At 37.5% G+C, this 22,305-nt stretch overlaps 1 protein-coding gene across 2 annotated transcripts in view; it reads left to right on the forward strand.

Annotated features, from left to right (window-relative positions):
- Window positions 1-22,305, forward strand: part of UVRAG (UV radiation resistance associated) — a 327,753-nt gene that overhangs the window by 179,048 nt on the left and 126,400 nt on the right. For both annotated transcript variants that reach the window (XM_069553156.1, XM_069553158.1), the window contains 4 exons: window positions 9,343-9,427; window positions 11,186-11,273; window positions 12,150-12,210; window positions 21,729-21,894. In XM_069553156.1, coding sequence (XP_069409257.1) covers window positions 9,343-9,427; window positions 11,186-11,273; window positions 12,150-12,210; window positions 21,729-21,894 — 400 coding nt within the window. The remainder of the gene's footprint in view (window positions 1-9,342; window positions 9,428-11,185; window positions 11,274-12,149; window positions 12,211-21,728; window positions 21,895-22,305) is intronic.

Raw genomic sequence — 22,305 nt, forward strand, 5'->3', positions numbered from 1 at the left:
AGGTAATTAAACCATTCATCAAAACAAATATTGGAGAGAAGCAGATATTGGGAGAAAGGGGAAGAATTAAGACTTCCAGTTTTGGATAGTTACTTAGTGGGTAAGATGATAAATAAGAAACCAACAAATAAAGTAAATATCAGATTGTGAGAAGGATTCTAAACAAGCTGTGGTGATAGAACTTTGGGAGACTGCTTTTACAAAGATTGCTCAGGAAAGAATTGCTTGAGGAGCTCCGTCTTACAAGATAAGAATTCTAGCAATGGTAATGGCAAGTGAAAGGCTTGGACATAGGAAGTGCCTGTACTGTAGAACAGAGGGGAGACCACTGTTGCTGGAAAATAATTTATTAGGAAGAGAGTAGCATGACATGGGGTTGGAAAAGAAGAAATTCAAAGTGTAAGTGAAGATATTTTTCTTATCTACTGAATAGGAGGAGAGGGCTAAGAAAATGGCATAGGGGCCACCGAGTTTCATATTGGGTTGTAGGTAGGATTTAAAGAAATCTTTCTATTATTTCCAGGTTTATGAGGTAAGGTAGTTAATATATAGGATTTAGAGAAGTTGTAAGGATTTGGGTAATGTATGAAGTAGTGATCTCCAAGAATGAGAAAGCAAATTAAGGAGGAAATTGTAATAGAATTGTTGGATGTTGTGTCTGATTGTGCTTAGTGATGATTATTTTTAAGTAAAATCAATCAAGCTGGTTGTATACTTTTATCTACTTGGAGCTTCATGGGGACAGGTTGAGAGAAAACAAATATTCAGTAAAAGTAAAACTATCTCCATTTTACAGATGAGGAAAATGAACTTCAGAGAAGTTAGCACTTGTTTAGAGTCCCTAAAGTAAAATTTAACCCAGATTTCTCGTATTCCTAAGCCCACAGACTTTCCAGTATAGTACACTGCTTCCCATAGGATCTGCCTATTGTTTTTAAGCATTGAATTAGCTCTGACCTTCTTGGCTATTAAGCCAGTTGTGTAGAGTTATGAAAGGTATCAGTTGCTTCCTATTGCCTGTTACAAAGAAGTATATCAGTTCTTTAGGTAGAAAAAAAATCTTCTCTGGACACTAAATTCCAAGAGGAAGTTAGCATCCAGTGTCTTACATGCTAGATATTAAATATCATAATGAAATGATAGTCAATTGCAATTTTGCAAAAGTTACAGCAAGAAATATCTATTAACCCTTGAGAAGGGCAGCATCATAAATCATAGTACAGAAAAGGCATTTCTGTGGGGAGAAAAACTAAAATAGTTTAAGTATATTGCTTTCTGGTCATCTGCCTCGATGTAGAAAACTCAGAAGAATGACAGCTTATTGATTTTAACTGTAATTTTGACAGGAGCTGACCACTAGCCAGGCTGAGACCAAATTCTCTGGTGAGAGAGAGCCTAAAGAGTCTGTGTTTTGTTTTGTTGATTGAATCAAGATTCATATTCTTTAGCTATTCATTTTATAGAAGACAGCATTGATATTTGGTTATTAAAATTAAAGTGCTTGATTTGAGTTCTTGGTGAACAGAGAGGCCATAGTGTATGCATGCATAGGGTCAAGGGTTTCAAAAAGCAGTTTCGAAGTGTGATAAACCAAGCCATGCATTTACTTTCTCTCCCTCTCAATGACATTGATATGATGATAAAGATACATGCATAAAAAATAAGTTCTTGATAATGGTGAAAATGAAAGCGCGTACTACTGGAATAGCAAAGATTTTTTGCATAATTCTCAGATATACAAAGTAGGGTTGTATTGATGAATAAGCTAGAGTAGAGGAAAACTGCAGCCTGGAACACAAATGGAAAAGGTTGCAGTGGGAGTTTCTGGAAAGGCAGTGAGAGCTCTCAGATGCCTCAACTTGCAGCTCCCAAGTATGGAAATCAGAAATAATGGAGCAGTAATTAGGGTAACAGTCTACTGGCTCATTTTCTTTCTTTGTGAATTTGGAGTAACTTCCTATAACATTTACTCCAGCTACTTTTTAACATAATGGATTCCTGACCTGGTTAGGTCCCATGGTATGAGATTTTGGCATAGAAAAGTAGAGCAAAGCCTGACTGTGGAATTTTACAACCAACCCAGAGGGAAAACATGAAAAGCAGCTCTGCTTAAGACTGGAATACCCTAAAGTAACATAATCCCAAAGTAAAGTTCTCCCTATTTGATAGTTGCAATGGTTTAAAGTGAAAGGTACTACCTTCTCTCAGCATATATACCCTGAAGGAAAACTATTTGTTAGCAGGACCTGCCCACTTCACTGAGCTGCCATTCAGAGGTGAAGTCTTTTATGTAAATAAGTCCTTATAGCTTCAAAGGAAACCTACACTATTTCCTATTGCTTAACCAATCTAATCACTTATTCATGGATTTAAAGGGGAAACTAAAGGTCATCAGATATTTGAGGAAAACACTGTGAATGAGACCAAATTGAACAAACAGAATAGCTGACCTCAAAGAAACAGAAAATACAAAGAATAGAGCTTTAAGTAAACTTGATATCCTCAGATTTGACTTCCTGCCTCTGTTTGGGAAGTAGAAAGATGGAAGGAGCATCACTTCCATCCTGACAACAACAGAAAGCTGGGTGATGTACAGAATTGTACAGATTTCAAGGCGGTCAATCCCTAGGGGAGGGCCAGAATCAGTGAGAAAGCCCTCCCCAGGAACACAGAGTATGGCCTGCTTTAACCAGAGTGATAGAGGAACTCCCTCCCTTCGTCCCCAGCCAGTCTAGAATGCACAGAATAGCAAGCCACTGTAGTTTACCCCTTGAAGAGAGACAAGAACATGGTGAGGCACCCTTACTTAGGTGCTGATTCCCAGGGAGTACCTAAATCTGGGAATAGTATGTCCCATTGAGGAAGAGCCTATGTCAGACCATCTTTACCACTGCCACCACCACCCCCAGAGGGACAAATTAGAGGGAATCTGAAGAATGTCGTGCGCTGAAGGTAAGCATGTCAGCAGCAGAACTCAGATCCAGCTCAATTTCTGACTGAATTGCCTTCAAATTAACAGAAGAATAAGCGTGTCCTTTTTGTCTCTGTTGCCCTGTAAATAATGTTCAATATTAAAAATTTTGAGACAAAAAAGCAAAAAAAAAAAAAAAATCCCTCACTACCACTACCACCAGCACTACCCACAACAAAATGTTGGCAAGAGAAGTTTACAGAAAAAAGACTCAGAGATGACTTAGGTGATGGGACTATCAGCAAGAGTATTTAAAATAGATATAGTTACTATGCTTCAGAATTTTGTGGAAAGGTAGATAACGTAGAAGAACAGATGGTAAATTTCAGCTGAGAAGTGGTGGGAACTCTAAGAAACAGTCTAATGGATAGTCTGTAAACCGAAAACGCCACCGATAAAGGATGCCTTTGACAGACTCATTGGTATTCCACACAACTGAGGAAAGAATCATTAAATTTGAAGATAGGTCAATAGAAATTATCTAACCTGAAGTATAAAGAGATTCTTTCACATCAAACTAAATTATTTCATAATCAGTGGTCTTATACTTCAAGGAATGATAAATGAACTTCTTCAGCGGAAGAAATATAATACCATACAGAAACTTGGCTCTACGCACAAAAATTGAGAAATCCAGAAATGGTTGAAAGGAAGATATTATAAAGACATTTTCTTATTAGTTTTAACTCATTTTTAATTGAAGGATAATTGCTTTACAGTATTATGTTTGTTTCTATCCAACATCAACGTGAATAGGTCTACCCATGTCTCCTCCCACTTGAACATCACTCCCACTTCCCCCCCATCCCACCCCTCTAGATTGTCACTATTTGTCATACTGCAAATTCCCATTGGCTGTCTGTTTTACATATGGTAATGTATCTTACATGTTACTCTGCCCATACATCTCACCCTCTCCTTCCGCCCTCCCTCCCCAAAATCTGCTCTCAATGTCTGTGTCTCCATTGCTGCTGGGCAGATAAATTCATCAGTTTTTCTTATTTTTAGTTGCTCTAGAAGGCTATTGATTTTCTAATGCAACAGCAATGTTTTAGGGTTTGTAACAGGCATAAAGTAAAATTTATGAAGTATTTTAAGAGTAGAGAAGGGAAGAGTTGGGAGTGTACTGTTTTCAGGATTTTATACTCTACATGAGGTGGTTTAATCTTATTTGAAGGTAGACTGTTATTAATTAAAGTTATATATTGTAAACTCTGGGGCAACCACTAGAAATTTTCAGTTCAGTTCAGTCGCTCAGTCGTGTCCAACTCTTTGCGACCCCATGAATCGCAGCACGCCAGGCCACCCTGTCCATCACCAACTCCCGGAGTCCACCCAAACTCACGTCCATCGAGTCAGTGATGCCATCCAGCCACCTCATCCTCTGTCGTCCCCTTCTCCTTCTGCCCCCAATCCCTCCCAGCATCAGAGTCTTTTCCAATGAGTCAATTAGAAATTTTAGGGGGAGGTAAGAGTAAGCCAATAATGAAGAAAGAGGGAATAAAAAAATAATCCAAAAGCATAGAAAAAGAGGGATAAAGAAACAAAGAATAAGTGAACATCAAGGAACACATCAAGAAAACAGCTAACAAAGTGGTAGTTTTTAACCTAAACGTATCAGTGATTATATTAAGTGTACATGTTCTAAATACCACAATTAAGATTATTCAGATTTTATAAAGATAAAAAAAGACCCAACTAAATGCTATCTATAAGAAGCACATTTTTAATATAAAGTGGCTTAAAGCTCAGCATTCAGAAAACGAAGATCATGGCATCCGGTCCCATCACTTCATGGGAAATAGATGGGGAAACAGTGGAAACAGTGTCAGACTTTCTTTTTGGGGGCTCCAAAATCACTACAGATGGTGATTGCAGCCATGAAATTAAGAGACGCTTACTCCTTGAAAGAAAAGTTATGACCAACCTAGATAGCATATTGAAAAGCAGAGAAATTACTTTGCCAACTAAGGTCCGTCTAGTCAAGGCTATGGTTTTTCCTGTGGTCATGTATGGATGTGAGAGTTGGACTGTGAAGAAAGCTGAGCACCGAAGAATTGATGCTTTTGAACTGTGGTGTTGGAGAAGACTCTTGAGAGTCCCTTGGACTGCAAGGAGATCCAACCAGTCCATTCTGAAGGAGATCAGCCCTGGGATTTCCTTGGAGGGAATGATGCTGAAGCTGAAACTCCAGTACTTTGGCCACCTCATGCGAAGAGTTGACTCATTGGAAAAGACTCTGATGCTGGGAGGGACTGGGGGCAGGAGGAGAAGGGGGCAACAGAGGATGAGATGGCTGGATGGCATCACTGACTCGACGGACGTGAGTCTGAGTGAACTCTGGGAGTTGGTGATGGACAGGGAGGCCTGGTGTGCTGCGATTCATGGGGTCGCAAAGAGTCGGACAGGACTGAGTAACCGAACTGGATAGATTAAAGTAAAAGAATAAAAAAGTACACTATGCCAATACCAACCAAAAGAAAGCCAAAGTGACTCTATTAACAGGCAAGGTTGACTTCAGAACAATGAATATTACTTGCAATAAAGAGGGATATTACACTATGGTGCAGAGACTAGTTCATGAAAAGATAAAGCAATTCTAAATATGTATGAATATAACAACAGAGCTTATATATATATATATATATATATATATATAGCAAAAACTGAAAGGAGATACAGCTAAATACACAGTTGTAGTTGGTAACCATAACACTCATTTCTCAGTAATTTCTGTACCAAGTAGAGAATCTCTGAGGATAAAAGACATTAACAACATAATCAACTAACTTGGCCTAATTAAGCAGAATATACTTTTTTTTTTCCCCCAAGTACTTATGGGATATTTAGTTAGGCCAGATTCGGTGTCATAAATAAATACAAATGATCAAAATAATGCAAAGTATTGTGTATCATCATACATATACATATCATGGGTCAAAGCAGAAATAACAAGGAAAATTGGAAAATACTTTTGAATGAAAATATATCAACATCTAAAGGGATGCTAGCTTAGAGGAAATTTATACCATTTGATACTTATAGTAGAGAAGAAAGTCCTTCATTTAGTAACCCAAGCTTACATCTTAACTGGAAAAGAAGAGCAAATTAAACCCAAATCAAACAGAAGGAAGGAAATAATTAAGGTCAGAAATCAGTGAACTTGAAAACAGTAGAGAATGTCAATGAAACTAAAAGGTGTTCTTTGAAAAGATCAATATAATTAGTAAGCCTCTAGCCAGACTGACCAAGTAAAAAGAGAGAAAGCATGAATTAACAGTATCAGGAATGAGAGAGGGAATATCACAACAGATCCTACAGCAATTAAAATGATAATAAGTAAGGTAATGTTTTGAATAACATGATCACACGACATCAGAAGGGGCACTCGAGCAAGGCTGATCAAATCTGGTACCACTTGAGCACCAAAATAATTAAATACAATAATGAATTGTAAATCTTTGAAAAATAAAAGAGAATTCATGGTTCCATACTGATAATAGATAGCTAATGGAGAAGGAAGGCCTCTTGCTTAGAGAAGAATGTTGAATGCTAGCTGATAAATATGGAGCGGTCACTGGAATTTAAATATTATTTTACAACAATTGTAGTAAAGAATGATTCAAGCAGAAAATACCAGTCAATGCTGAGTCTTGAGAAAATCAGATGAGAAGCAAGATATATCTGTGGTCTGAAAGATGGATATCATTGCTTCTAGATATGTAATATCCTTGGGAGAACACAACACCAATTGTGTAGTATTCATGCTGATAATATATAACCTGAACAACATGTGAAGAGATTGAGCACGTCGTTGCCTCTTTGTTACTACTTCTTATGAAGTGACTTTGGAACTTAGGTTGACTTTTCTGAGGTTCCAAGGTTAATATAAACACAAAAGACTATGCATAAATACTAATCATTGCCATGCAGATATTTAGAGATACTTGGTTTTTCTCTACCTGAGCCTAGCTAAACCAGTCTCACTCAGTTTTGTTCCAGAGAACACCATGTAACCAATGAGAGGTATATTACCTTTTAACAGAAAAATGTGGAGAGATGGTGCCTTAGATGGTGCCTCTGTGTTTTAAAGCTGTAGTTCTTTTTTTAAAATATAAATTTATTTATTTTAATTGGAAGCTAATTACTTTACAATATTGTATTGGTTTTGCCATGCATTGACATGAATTTGCCGCAGGTGTACATGTGTTCCCAATCCTGAACCCCCCTCCCACCTCCCTCCCCATCCCATCCCTCTGGGTTATCCAGTGCACCAGCCCCGAGCACCTTGTATCATGCATTGAACCTAGACTGCTGATTTGTTTCACATATGATAATATACATGTTTCAGTGCCATTCTCCCAAATCATCCCACCCTCGCCCTCTACCACAGAGTCCAAAAGACTGTTGTATACATCTGTGTCTTTTTGCTGTCTCACATAGAGGGTTATCATTACCATCTTTCTAAATTCCATATGTATTAAAGCCTTAGTTCTTTTAAAGCCTGTGGAAAAGCCTTGTAGGAGACCTTTCTCTGGGTTTGTGTCTACTCTGCTTCTTTTTATTTGAAAATCATTTGGGACTTAAAAACTGCAAGAATAAGAAGAATACAGAGAACACCTATATTCTTCACCCAGATTTACCCATTGTTAACATTTTACCCCATCTGTTAGCTGGCTAGTGTATTTATTTTATTTTATTTTATTTATTTTGCAAGTGTTTTTGTTTTCTTTTGGTCAGGTAATATGTTCTAAAGACCTTCAAAGCTAAAGAGGGTGTATAACATTTGCATTTCAAAACCCACATCTGTCTTGGCCTTATTTGTGATTTCACTAGAATTGAGGCAGCCTTTTATCTGGGTCGAAGAATAAGATTGCAAATTTGTATAGTAGTGGAAGAATTCATGTGCTTTCTGGAAAAATTACATGAGGTGCGGGGTGGAAGTTGTCAATTTGAGTATCTTCTGAAATTATTGAGAGCGAAATCTGGGGAGGAATTATATTGGGGCTAAAGAAGATAAGTAGTATTTCTTGATTAAGTTCTGTCTGGGGAGCAGATTTAATAACTTACCGGTCATTAACATAGAGTTGAGAGAGAAGAACAGGGTGCTTAGACGTATGTTGATAAAATTACTTAGGTTGGTGATTTTAGTGCTCAAGTCCAAACTGTATTTTGATCAGTTAATCTACTTCTGCTTCTTCCCTAGAGAAGAGGTACAGAAGAGTTTCAGCTACCATTTCCTGTTAGTCACAGTTCTTGGCACTAAACTCCTTTTCAAGATCTAGAACTTAGTATGTCAGGATCCAAGACTGTTTTTCTATGCTTTAGGACCTTTGGAATTTTCAGGCCTGGTTATCAAGAGCCTGAGACAGGATCATTTTTTAGAGTAAGAAGATGTAAAAGGATTTTATGATCACATAAATGAAAATGGAGGTCCCAAAGTTAATATAAACACTAGAGACTAGGCGTATATACGCAAATATTAATCATTGCCATGCAAATACTTAGAGGAAATTAAATGTCCTGTAATGGAATTGAGGTATTGGACTATCAGTTAAAATATAGACTCTTCTTTTAATTCACTTCTATTGAGTTATATTTTATAGGCCATTAAACATTGTAACTCAGACTATCTGTCAACATGTAAAAATGCTTGAGACATAATTTGGAAAAATCAGAATATATATTTCCTGCACACTATGATTGTAACTAAAGCTATTTAAATATATGAATAAGATGAATCATCATTAAAAAACTTAATTTATGAACTACTATATTGTAGTAGTCGATATGCAAGTAATTTTTCCTGCTCTATTACTTTTTATACTTTCAGCAATGGTCTGTATTATTTGTGGTTGAAAACAAATTAACCACTTGAAAAAATAAGCTTTATTTTTTAGAGCAGTTTTAGGTGCATAGCAAAATTGATCAGAAGGTACAGATTCCCCATATACTCCCAAACCGTACCAGTGCATAGCTTCCCCTACTAGAGTGGTACATTTGTTACAGTTGATTAACTTTTAGTAAATCATCCTTAACACCCAGAGTTCATAACCAGGTTTTATTTTTTTAGTGAAGTTGTCTGAATTTTGAACATCTCCTTGGGGTTTCTTGATCAGCAACCCAGAAATCTATAGGTAGGGAATCTTGAACTCTTACTATTTGACTCCTGCTAGAGACTGTATAAAAATGGAAGCAATCGGAATTTTGTTCTGGTTAATTCCCCCGAAAGTCCTCTATCCTCATTTTACCTTTTACTCTTTTTATTTCCCTCTCACAGTCAGGGGACTGGGCTCTGCCTGTTTGGTTGTGACTGGGCAGTCCTGTCTGCAGTGTTACATCTGGAATTGTCTCCTTTCATCTCTCTCTAGGAAGTACATTTTCAGCTGAGCACCTCAAGCTTCAACTCCAAAAGGAATCCCTAAACGAGTTGAGAAAGGAGTGCACCGCGAAAAGGTAAGCGGAATACTGAGAATGGTTGTTAGGAGTGTTGAGTTTACTTTGAGGAGAGGATTTAGAAACGGAGTGTTTTTTTAAAGCTGCCAGTGTTAGTGCCAGTTAATATGCTCAGTGTCACTTTCATTTATTCAGCCTCTGTTGCGTCATGCACTGTGCTAGAGGCAGTTATGAGGGCGCCTGGTATGTGGTCAGAATCGGAAGCCTGAACACTGTTCTTCTAGATTGCAGGGCGTCAGTACCATGACTTCATGTTTGAATCTCCTCCTCTTCCAGTCCTCTACATGTAGTGCAGCTTACAGTTTTTCTTTAGTCATTTCACTTGCCTTACCTCAGCAGTTCTCAGATTCTCTAACATAAGTCTCTCCAGCTGTCCAGTTCATTCTCCATGTTGCTAGCAGACTTCTCCTAAAATACTATTTTACCATTATTTTTTTCTCTTCTTAAGAACAAGTTGTGATTATTTTCCTTCACTGTCCAATATAAAATGGTCCCCAATGGCTCAGGGGTAAAGACTCTGCCTGCAATGCACGAGGTGCAGGTTCGATCCCTGGGTCAGAAAAATCCCCTGGAGGAGGAAATGGCAACCCACTCCAGTATTCTTGCCTGGAGAATTCCATGGACAGAGGAGCCTGGCAGGCTACAGTCCATGGGGTCACAAGCAGTCAGACACTACCGATTGCACATGCACTGGAGATAGAACTGTAGCTAATGTCGGTTGCTCCATGACATTCGTTTAACAAATGCTAATAGTTTTTCCCTTTATTTTTTGCAGCACATGCTTAACTTGTTGCCACCTCTGATCTTCTTGTCATCTTCACTCACTTTTACTGGAAAGTCATCCCATTGTGCATTTTTGTTTAAGAAACTTTAGCAATTAAGAAACCTGGAAAGAACCTTGGAGATCATCTAATCTAATCCTCTCAGTTTGCAGATAGGAAGGCAAAGCTGTGGAGGTTACTTTTTGTCTGGTTCACTAGGAAAGCAGAACTAGATGGCCTTTAAGTTTCAGCTCTCTTTGCATTGTACTGCTTTGTGTTCCACTCTAACCTAGTCCGTTTCCTAAATTACCTCCTTTTTAATTGTTGACACTGTTGAGCAGGTAATATGCTCCATGGATAATTTACTGTTAGTCATGTTTCTTAAACAGTCTAAGGGAAAAGCGGCATCATCTCATGCCACACCTTTTGGCTTTGTCCTTTTTATTCTTTTATTTTTGTAATATGACAGCAGGTTATTTTTTGAGGTAGTTATAACATTTGTAGTTGTAAATGAAAGTAGAATGCTGTTTTGAGGAAATACCTTATGGGTATTTCCTGCAAAATGGCCTGAGTTTAAATGAGATTTTGGTCAGTTTACCGATTCTCTCTAGATCTTGTTTTCTTGTTTGTAAAATAGGTATAGTAATATCAACCAAATAAGTTGTCATTGATATGATAATTAAAGCCATTTGTAAAGCTCCTGGCATATAGTAGTAGGTGTCCAGTCAATGATTATTTGTATGTTTTACCTCTCTTTTCATGGTGCTGGATACATACAATAGGCCTCCTTATATAGTTAGGGTGATTGATGGTATACAGAGATAGGTCAGGATTCATGTTAGCTATTATTCTTGCTTCTGCTTCTGAATTTCTGTGGCCAAGTACAGATCATTTAATTTTCCTCTGTGTCAGTTAGTTGGAAATAACCATTACAAAGCAAGCAAACGTGTTTGTCTTTTGCGTTTTTAACAAATGTGCTTTTTTCTTTCCTCATTAGAGAACTCTTTCTGAAGACTAATGCTCAGCTGACAATTCGTTGCAGGCAGTTACTATCTGAGCTTTCCTACATTTACCCTATTGATTTGGTAAGTTTCAGCTTTTCTGGGGAAAAAACAATTTTTTTAAGAGAGTTCTATTTGAAATTTCCTCTCAAAGAAAACATCATTGCTCTAGTGTTAATCATATGCTGTTATTATTCATTCAGAAGCTAATATTTATTTAAAAAGTAGATGTAGAATTAGTTGGCATTAGGTTTCACTAGTTTATTTTTTTCTGTCAATTTAGTGGTGGAGTGAACTCATCTTCACCTGAAAGAATGCCAAATTATTTCTGGTTTCTTTGGGACTTTTTCTCTCAACCACATTATCAGCTTCTACCTTATCTGAGACATGCATGCAGATACATACACATTGCTTCAAATATATTAATTAATTTATATTTATTAGTATTACTTAAGATATTCCTGTGGTAGCTGTCAAGATGTTAAGTTTCTGAATTTGGTTTCTTAGAGTAAGTACAAATGTAAATTATTAGGATTCTTTTTTAGAGAATTAAATCTGCTAAATTTGGTGGTTTTGTTTTCTTTCTAATGAAAAGTGACTTAAAAGACTAATTTTCTGAGAGGAAAGCTAATAGGATTGATTACTCACAGACTCTTGTTAATTCTACTTAAAAATTCTCATTTATAGCTTTGAATTGGTCAAAGAATAGTTAGCTTTATGGTTAAAATTTTACATGACTTTTTGTTAGATATGTTTTTAAATATATTATATAGAAAATTTAGAGTGTATATCAAGATACAGATAATAGTATAATAAATCATCATGTATTCAGCTTCAACAATTAGGGTAATATTTTATATCTATGACAGTATTGTCTTTGAATTTACCCCTAAATTTTTTATATTTAGAGCTTCTTTGTTTATACATAAAGTTAATTTCATTCTTTGGTTATATTCACAGAATGACCATAAAGATTACTTTGTATGTGGTGTCAAGTTGCCCAATTCTGAGGACTTCCAAGGTATTTTATTTCCTTTTACTTCTAAAGATTTGGTATGAAATGTGGGTGTGTTGCAAGGAAAAAGAGATATCTTGAAATGTTGGTTGCCTGTCCCTTCTTCCAGAAAAGTTCTAAAACCTTCTGTCCCTTCCCAATTGTAAGTAAATAGATAACTGAAACTGATCCCTGATGGAAGACTTAAGAGGATATTTGGTCTAATCATGGGGGGAGAATTGTTGAGCTTTCTATTTGAAAGTTAAAATAGTTTTTGAATGGGGTTTAAGAAAATCAGACAGTAGGCTTCTCAAGAATACTAATAATATTCCTGTCCTTTTTGTTTGATTTTTCATGAAAAAATTGTGTTGGGAGCAAAGCGTAAACCTTAGTCTGCTCTGTTTATAAAATTATATTTCTGCTAACATAAAATGTATTTGAAAATTAAATTTTGTGACATTCCCACTCCCATAGGTTAAACTTGTTATACTGTCATTTCTGTCCTCTTTAATTAAAAGAAATTTACATTAAAGATTTTACAAATAGCATTCACAGTAATAGCTATATTTTAAAATATTTTTCCTAATCTCTTTACCAGTATGCCAGAGAAAAGAACTTAATTTGACATTGGGTAGAAAGATGACTTTTATTGTTAGCACAGTGGGTTCTTTTCTCCTAATGTAAACAGTGCTTTGACTACTGAGAAGTTCTATAGATTATACCCAAAGCTACGGGGGAGCCTGGTGGGCTGCCGTCCATGGGGTCACGCAGAGTCGGACACGACTGAAGCGACTTAGCAGCAGCAGCAGCACATTAATCTATTTGGGAATAAGTTATTCCAGAATAGAGCATTACTAGTTCATATTGGGACTTCCTTCCATTTCCCTATAAAGAATCTGTTATTTGTGATCCTTTAACATTTAAGACTGCTTTAGTGTATTACTTTCTTTGTCCTTTACAAGTAGTTGGGACATAATATAAAAAGTGTTATAAATGAACCTAGCTAAGAAAACTAGAATCAGGGACATAGAGAATAGGCTGCTGCTGCTGCTAAGTCGCTTCAGTCGTGTCCGACTCTGTGCGACCCCATAGACGGCAGCCCACCAGGCTCCCCCGTCCCTGGGATTCTCCAGGCAAGAACATTGGAGTGGGTTGCCATTTCCTTCTCCAGTGCATGAAAGTGAAAAGTGAAAGGGAAGTCGCTCAGTCGTGTCCTGCTCTTAGCAACCCCATGGACTACAGCCTACCAGGCTCCTCCATCCATGGGATTTTCCAGGCAAGAGTACTGGAGTGGGGTGCCATTGCCTTCTCCAGAGAATAGGCTAGTGGTTGCCAAGAGGGAAAGGGATGGTAGAAGGTAGGAGCGGGAGTCTGGGATTAGTAGATGCAAACTGACAACAAGGTCCCACTGTATAGGAAAGAGAACCATATTCAATATCCTTGATAAACCATAATGGAAAAGAATACAAAAAAGAATGTGTGTGTGTGTGTGTGTGTGTGTGTATAGTTATTTACATATAACTGAGTCACTTTGCTGTACAGCAGAAATTAATACAATGTTGTAAATTCAACTCTTGTGGTAGTTTAGTTGCTAAATTGTGTCTGACTTTTGCAACCCCATGGGCTGTAGCCCACCAGGTTCCTCTGTGCATGGGATTTTTCAGGCAGGAATACTGGAGTAGTTTGCCATTTCCTTCTCCAGGGGATCTTTCTGACCCAGGTATCTAGCCTGAGTCTCCTGCACTGCAGCAGATTCTTTACCAACTAAGCTACCATTCAACTATACTGCAATTAAAAAAAAAATTTTTTTATGTGATTAAAACAGGAATGGGAAGACCTGTATTTGAATCCCGGTTCCCTTTAAGAAACCATGAATTTTGGACCAAGTCATCTAAGCTTTGAGTTGATCTTCTAATTGATAGTATGAACACGTTAGTTCACATACTACGTACTTCACATGATTGTTAAGATTTTATTTAAGAACAAGACATTTTGCCTTATCTTTAATCCTTCGGAAAACAAAATAACCCAATAAGAAAGGTGGTATAATCTCATTTTATAATGTGTGAATGAGCTACTTAGTGACTTGCTCAAGACCACAAAACTAGGTAAAGATCTTGCTGGGATTTGTCTGTTTTCCATTGTACAGTGTTCCCACTCATCTCTGTAAGTCATAACATGTGCTTTGGTGTTCATTTTAGGTCATGGTGTCTTGAAGTTCATGACACATCTTCTTCCCTATTCTTTCTTTCTTTCATTTATTTAATAAACCTAATAAGTTCCTTGAGCCCTGGGCCAGGTTGTAGGAATACAGAATATTCTTTCATTGAAAAAAATATCAACTGAGCACCTAATGCCAGGCATGTGCCACTTTGAGGATATGATGATGGGAAAAGCAAATATATTCTCTTCTTTCATAGAGCATACAACCTCTTAAAGGAGAAAAAAAATAAAGGCAATGAATAAGAAAAGAAGTATTTAGTAAAAGAGTATGCTATCTTAGAGAATAGGGAAACCTACCGTAGGGCTTCCCTGGTGGCTCAGAGGTTAAAGCGTCTGCCTGCAATGCAGGAGACCTGGGTTAGGTCCCTGGGTCGGGAAGATCCCCTGGAGAGGGAAATGGCAACCCACTCCAGTACTCTTGCCTGGAGAATCCCATGGAGGGAGGAGCCTGGTGGGCTACAGTCCACGGGGTCACAAAGAGTCGGACACGACTGAGCGACTTCACTTTTCACTTTCACTGTAGATAAAGCAATCAGAGAAGATCTCTCTGAGGAGAAATGTTTAACAGAAAATATGAAGGCTGAAAGGAACCAGGCTTCCCTGGTGGCTCAGCGGGTAAAGAATCCGCCTGCCATGCTGGTGACCTGGGTTCGATCCCTGGGTTGGGAAGATCCCCTGGAGAAGGGAATGGCTACCCACCCCAGTATAGTCCATGGGGTTGCAAAGAGTTATACACGACTGATTGACTTTCACTTCACCCACTACAGCTGGGGGAGAAGAATTCCTAGAAGAGGGGGGCATCATGATTGAGGATTCTGAGGAATTGGCTTGATATATCTGAAAAAATTCAGGGTAAGGGCTTGGGAGAAGATACGTGTAGTCTAGGAAAATCATGTAATTTCTCAGAGCTTAAGTCATGTATGGATGTGAGAGTTGGTCTATAAAGAAAGCTGAGCATGAAAGAATTGATGCTTTTGAACTGTGGTGTTGGAGAAGACTCTTGAGAGTCCCTTGGACTGCAAGGAGATCCAACCAGTCTATCCTAAAGGAGATCAGTCCTGGGTGTTCATTGGAAGGACTGATGTTGAAGCGGAAACTCCAATACTTTGGCCACCTAATGCGAAGAGCTGACTCATTGGAAAAGACCCTGATGCTGGGAAAGATTGAAGGCAGGAGGAGAAGGGGACGACAGGATGAGATGGTTGGATGGCATCACCGACTCAATAGACATGAGTTTGGGTAGGCTCCGGGAGTTGGTGATGGACAGGGAGGCATGGCGTGCTGCATTTCATGGGGTTGCAAAGAGTTGGACACGACTGAGCAACTGAACTGAACTGAACTGAATTTCTTCACCTGTAAAATGAGGTAATATTTACATCTTCAGTTCATTGTGATGATTGAATGAGATAGCATTTGAAAGAGCTTTTCCTATAGAAGGCATTCAATAAATGTAATTAGAATTAGTTGCCAGAGAGAGGAAGGAAGGACAGACCAGAGCAAACCTGTGTGGCTGGGGCAGGGTGAGAAAAGAGAAGAATTCCATCAGTAGATGTAGGAGAGTCAGCCAGGGTCTTGAGGCCACTGAAAGGAGTTTCTATTTTATTCTCAGTGGAGTGGGAAACCCTGAAGAGCTTCAAGAAGGGGGATGATATGAATTGATGTTTTTTAAAAGTCACTCTGGCTGCTACATATAGAATGCTTTGAGAGGTGGCAACAAGAGAAGCAGGGATACTACCGGTTTTAGAGTATCACCTCAATTCATTCTGGGATGTTCCTTGATGCTATTTTTGTTTTCTGGAGTTGATTTGTTTCCTAATTTTTTCCAGCTTTTGTTCCCTGTCTATTCATCCAAGCTGAGTACATTCCTTCTTCCCCTAAAAAAATTAGTTTATCTTTTAGTGCAGTTTTTACTGCTAAAAAAAATGAAGTAAATGTTTAATTTTACTCTAAGGCCCTATTTACTTACCATAACTTGTAGGAATTGGTTTTAAGAAGCACATATGGTAGTATTGGACTTTAAAATCTTATGTTCGCATTCTGCAAGGTACTTCCATGTACTTTTGAATTTACTGAGTGCCTTGTGTGTGTCATTTATGGGGCCAGGTGCTGGGGGTATGCAGAGGTGACCAAGGCATTGATCCTACCTCAGTGAAACTTCAGGCCACTCGAGGTTAACTTGTAATCAAGCCAATCAATAAATACCTCTTGAATTTGTACTCTGTGTCAGGCACTTAGAAGTTTATACCAGCTATGTGGGACTTAAAGAAGTGGGAATAATCAGATCTACCAGGAAGTCTTACAGAGAAGATGATAACCTGAGGTATTTTTAAAGATAAAATAGTATTGCCTTGTTGAAAGAAGGATGGCAATTTTAGATTCAGTGAGTAGAAATATGTAACATGGGACATCATACATGATGCTGTCTTGTTTACCTAATTCCCGCCTCTGTGAGAATCAATTCCTTCTGTGAGGGAAAGAATTATACTCAGCTCTTTTTTTGTTTTTTTTCTGAAGACAAGAAAATTGAGGCTCAGTGAGATTAGTTAATTTTTCCGAAGAGTCATACTAGCCAGTGGCAGAACTAAAGTCCTCCCTGGTTGGCCTGATTTTAAGGCCCGTATTACTCCTGTCATGACGCAGTTTTCCTCCTTGTTTTGAATAATAACCTCTTCCAGACATCTAGCAAGTTTTTAGTGTTCTGTAGCAGCTGCATGCTTAGTAAAACTCTAGTGCTGGAAATCTAAGCTGATATTCTGTTATATTCATGAAAGTTTGCTGGGATAGGCTTTGCATTGCATGGCTTCATACTGTTTGGGAAACTGCTGCATAGTGGCCCAGCATCTTGTGTTGTGTTCTTCTTTCTAACTGGGTAAGTTTCTGTTAGAATATAGCAGAGAGACCTGGACACAAGTGGGGAAAGTTGTCCCGTGAAGGGTATTCACTTGAGTTCCATTGACTGGGACATTTCTCATCCAAAAAAAAAAAAAGAAAAAAACTGTTTGTGTGTGTTTTTAAGTAATCTATAACACAGAGCCTTTTGTGGTAATGAGACCCAGATTTCCTTCTGTGTCTGTATCCCTTTATGCAGGCATGATTTCTTGGAAAGGAGAGTCCATATGTCAAACACTGTCTCATTGAGAACGTGGAATGATTCCATAGATGCTGTGGCAATGATTAGAGTCTTAAATATTTTGTCCTGTCTGGATCAGTGGGTGCTTGGTTCCTTACCAAATCAGCTGCCTGAGTGATTGGGAAGGCAGGATGGTAAGAGCTTTTAGATCACTTATTGTACTTGGATGCATTTGAATATTAATAGTTTGTCCAACATGTAAGTCAAAGAGACCTTTTAATTTATAATGTTGTCATGGCCATTGTGAGTTTGTGGAATCTGTTATCATAAAGATTACATAAAAGAGGCTAATGTAATTGTTTTGAGCATGCTTAAAATAGACTAGGCAAGACTAGGTTAGATATTTTAAATCCATTTTAAAACATTTAACATTTTCAGCCTACAAGATTTTCAACTTGCAATGAATTTATCGGGATGTAAACCCATTGTAAACTGAGGAAGATCTGTAATGTAATATGAATCAGACCCACATTATTATCTTAATTAACCAAAATAAATGCATGTCTAAGTCTTTTCAGCTTAAAAAAAAAAGACATTATATAAAAGATTTATTATCACAAAAATTACTACAGCCCCAAGTAAATGTAGCTACCTACATTAAAAAAAACAAATAGGTAATATTTATTGTGAGGAAACTGCAGAATTTTGTTTTATTTGTAAGCCCATTAAAACATTATTTTAATCAGGGCTTTTTTCCTTTACCTAAGTCTTAACAGCTTATTCCTGTTCTTCCCTGAACCCTCCCATTACCCCTCTAGCTTCTTTTCACCAACAAGCCTGTCATCTGTGACCTCTTTAACCCTCAGAGCAGCATAAGGAACACAAGCCTCTGCTCTGCATCAGGTGTTAGGGACGTCATTAATGGTTCCCGGAAAAGCACACCCCAGAGAGCCAGGTTTTGGCTTTGGCAGGTAAAAAGTCTTTTAGATCTTGGAATGCTGGAAACCTTAAACCTTTCAGTTTTTTTAGCTAAAGTGATTGGCAACAGAATGTGACATCTGAGGTTTCGTGGCCAGCAATAGCCATAATTAACCACATGAGCTCACATTTTCCCACTGGAGATTCAGTAGTCTTGGGGTGATGAAAGTGACTTCCCTACCAGGAGGTGGTTTTCCTTTCGAGGGTATTGGAGTACCCGTGGGCCCTGTAATGCCTCACCCATGGTCCTTTTAAAATGCCTTTTAATATAAAGCTTCAATATTGGAAATCCAACACCATGGTGTTTAACTGTGAGGCTGTGACTGAGCACTATGGCCTGGAATGGGAAGCAACCCTAGGGTTTTTAATGGGTGAGTTGGGGGAGTCTTGTGGTAGAAATAATGGTGAGTGTGAATAACCAGAATCAAAGCTGATTTCCAGTATTACCCAGTTTTCAGTTTTTGCTATTTCTTTTTGGTTTTTCCTGTATGTATACAGGATTCTGTTAGAGATGCCCTTTTATGTTTAATTTAAGCAAAATTATTTTATTGAAAGGAGGTAATGTTAGAAGACCAATTTCTGTTCTTTTACTACTTATGTAGATGTAGTCCTTGAAATAGACAAATGTAATGCTTTAGTATTACCCTTTTAGTAATACAGAAAAATGGAGATGCTTGAGTGTTTAACGTTGGATAGGTTTTTTAAACATTCATAGTTTGCATTTGACCTGTTTGGCAGGCTAAGAGGCCCTCTGATTTTTGGAAGGTTTCAAATCCTTTCCTGTAGGTCACATAGAAAAATAAAAGCTTAGTATAAAGCACATATGCATGTGGGTGCTAAGTCACTCAGTCGTGTTAGACTCTGCAACCCTATGGACTCTCGCCTACCAGGCTCCTCTTTCCATGGAATTTTCCAGGCAAGAATACTGAAGCAGGTTGCAATTTTCCATTCTAGGGAATCGATCCTAACACAGGGATCGAACCTGCCTCTTCTGCTTGCCAGACAGATTCTTTACCACTGCACCTCCTGGAAATCCCAAAGTACACAAAGAAAAGTCCAGATTTAATGTAGTTTTGTTCCTCATTACTTACTGAAAGTTTTCTTTTTCTTCCTCTTTTCCTCTCCCTTCAAAAGAGGATTCTTAAAGACCAAGTGCTTGTACTAATAGGAATATTTTAAATTTAATAAGCCCTATTCTTAAAGAAAACAGGAGGTGGGATTCAGCAACCTCTTTCAGTGAACTCCCAGCTGTGATTCCAGGGATAGATACTTGAAGGGGCTGGGGTGTAGATACAATCTCTTACTCCCGCACTCATAGTTTTTACTTACACAGCTTTGACTAACTCACTTATACCACTTGAATCTTATTTTTCTCATTTCTCAATTAGTAGCATCAGATTCAGTGATTTCCAAGGCTTCTCCCAGCTCTGATATTATATGATGATTAAATTATATTGTGATGAATTTACAGTGTAATTTTAAGTCTCTAAGGTAAGCTGATGTGCAGATTTCAACAGAAGTAAAGTATTGTAGTACTAAAGGTGCTTGAGTGGGACTGAACCAGGAGCACATGGTCTCTAAAAATAGTTCTTGTCAGTTAAGCCAGGCCCAATAGTCAGTTGAAAGGAATGCTGTTTGATTTTTTTTCATCAGTTTGATTTGAGAGAACATGTCACCAAAGATTCACAGACTTTTTATGTGTTTTTTGCTCTTATTAGAAAAGAGTGAAGAAACTAAAATAATAAACATGTGTCATATGCTTCTAGACTCCCAAGTTTAAATTGTTATGTATTCCACAGTAACGTTCTGCAACAGTATGGTAGAGTGCTTAAAGACAAAGGCCTTGGTGTCAGGTCAACTGCTATACTCGCTGTATTAGTTTGAACAGGTTCCTTAGCTTCTTGAACCTTATTTTTTCATCTGTAAATTGAAAGAAATAGCATATAAAACATGCCCAGTTTATTAATTTTTGATGAATGAGTGACTGCCAGAAATAGAGCACCATGGTCAATTCCTGGCAGGAAAAAAAAAAAGTGTATAATAAAAGTTACCTATTTTTACAGTATGATCAAAGCATCTGTTTTGGTAGTCAAGTGTGGAGAATGTACTGAGTGGTATATGGCAATAGTGGCTTTCCTGTACAGTAAAAAGATAGTGCTTAGATGACCAGGTTTAAATATAAAAGAAGAATGTGGGAAATATTACTAACAATTGAAGTTAAAGTTACTCTTAGAAATCAGGAAATACTCAAGCCAAGGTCATCTCTATCATTTTAGCCTTTCTGTAGCCAGAAGTATTCCAGGTATGTGTTAAATCTGTGTGTGTGTGTGTGTGTCTGTGTGTGTGTCTGTGTCTGTGTCTGTGTCTGTGTCTGTGTGTGAGAGAGACAGAGAGAGGGAGACAAAGAGAGAACTTTTTAAAGTATTTTAAAAATATCATATACCAAGCAGTTCCTTTTTTTTCTCCCTTGGGGCAAGCTTAAAACTTCTTATTGTATTATTCTCAGTTCTGAATACTTGAATGATTATTACTTCGTAGGCAGTAGCAGAAATCTAGATGTTGAGTTAAAAATCTGATTTCTTACAAGATATGTACTGTAGGATACATGTATTCTTTTTCCAATACTTACTTCCACCGAAATTATATCAATAGGACGTATTAATATATGAACAATGTGGTTTTTTTACCTTTTACTATTTAAAACGCTTTTTTCCTCTATCCTATCTCAAACATCACTGACTTATTTAAACAATGCTCTCTTTATTAATATTGAGAATGTACCCTATAAGGATGTGCTATGCTATTTCACTTCACCTTGGAATTAATAATATTGTACAGTAGTATAACAGTACAACTATTTTGCTTGGTAAAGTTGTTAATGAATAAAATGTATGATGTTTATATAGTATGCAATGTTTAAATCTCTGAAACTAATTTTCACATTGTATAATAGACTCAGGTATTATTTTTGGCATTAAAAATGCTGGGAAAGAAAGTATTGAAGACTTGACTGTACTAAGAACTCTTAAGATTATATATCAAATGTTAATCTCACCACATTAATTATTGGGAAATAGTTTTAAATATAGTAGATGAAATTTCAAATCTTATTAATATATTTAGATGTGTGTAAAATCATATAATTTAGATAGGTGAATAATATTTTTTCAGTTATCTCTTATAAAATCTCTCTTGAAATTGATTCGTTATGATCTTGTGGCTACATTTATGAAGTAAATAGCTGTTTTCTGTTTCTCTGTTTTTGAATTAACAGCAAAAGATGATGGAAGCATTGCTGTTGCCCTTGGTTATACTGCACATTTGGTATCCATGATCTCCTTTTTCCTACAAGTGCCCCTCAGATATCCTGTAATTCATAAGGGATCTAGATCAACAATCAAAGATAATATTAATGACAAGCTGACTGAAAAGGAGAGAGAGTAAGTATCCTTTTACAATATACTTTTAACATTGGGCCAGTATGAAGCATCGAGCGTATTAAAAATATAAAAGGTGACCTAGATTGTGGTAATTTTTGTATATCCTGTGTGTAGTGCTCCATTTCTTTTAAATAAAATGTAGACAGAATTGCTAGTGATAGCAAAATTGACCCATTCAAGTTTAATTTGCTTTTGTGAGGCAAGTATCAGGGCTTCCCAGGTGGCTCAGTGGTAAAGAATCCACCTGCCAATGCAGGAGATGCTGGAGATGCAAGTTCAATCCTTGGGTCAGGAAGAGCCCCTAAAGGTGGAAATGGCAACGCATTCCAGTATTCTTGCCTGTAAAATCCCACAGACAGAGGAGCCCGGGGGACTACAGTCCACAGGTTGCAAAGAGTTGGACACAGCTGA

This window comes from Ovis canadensis, chromosome 15 (genome assembly GCF_042477335.2).
Source record: "Ovis canadensis isolate MfBH-ARS-UI-01 breed Bighorn chromosome 15, ARS-UI_OviCan_v2, whole genome shotgun sequence".
Classification (NCBI taxonomy): domain Eukaryota; kingdom Metazoa; phylum Chordata; class Mammalia; order Artiodactyla; family Bovidae; genus Ovis; species Ovis canadensis.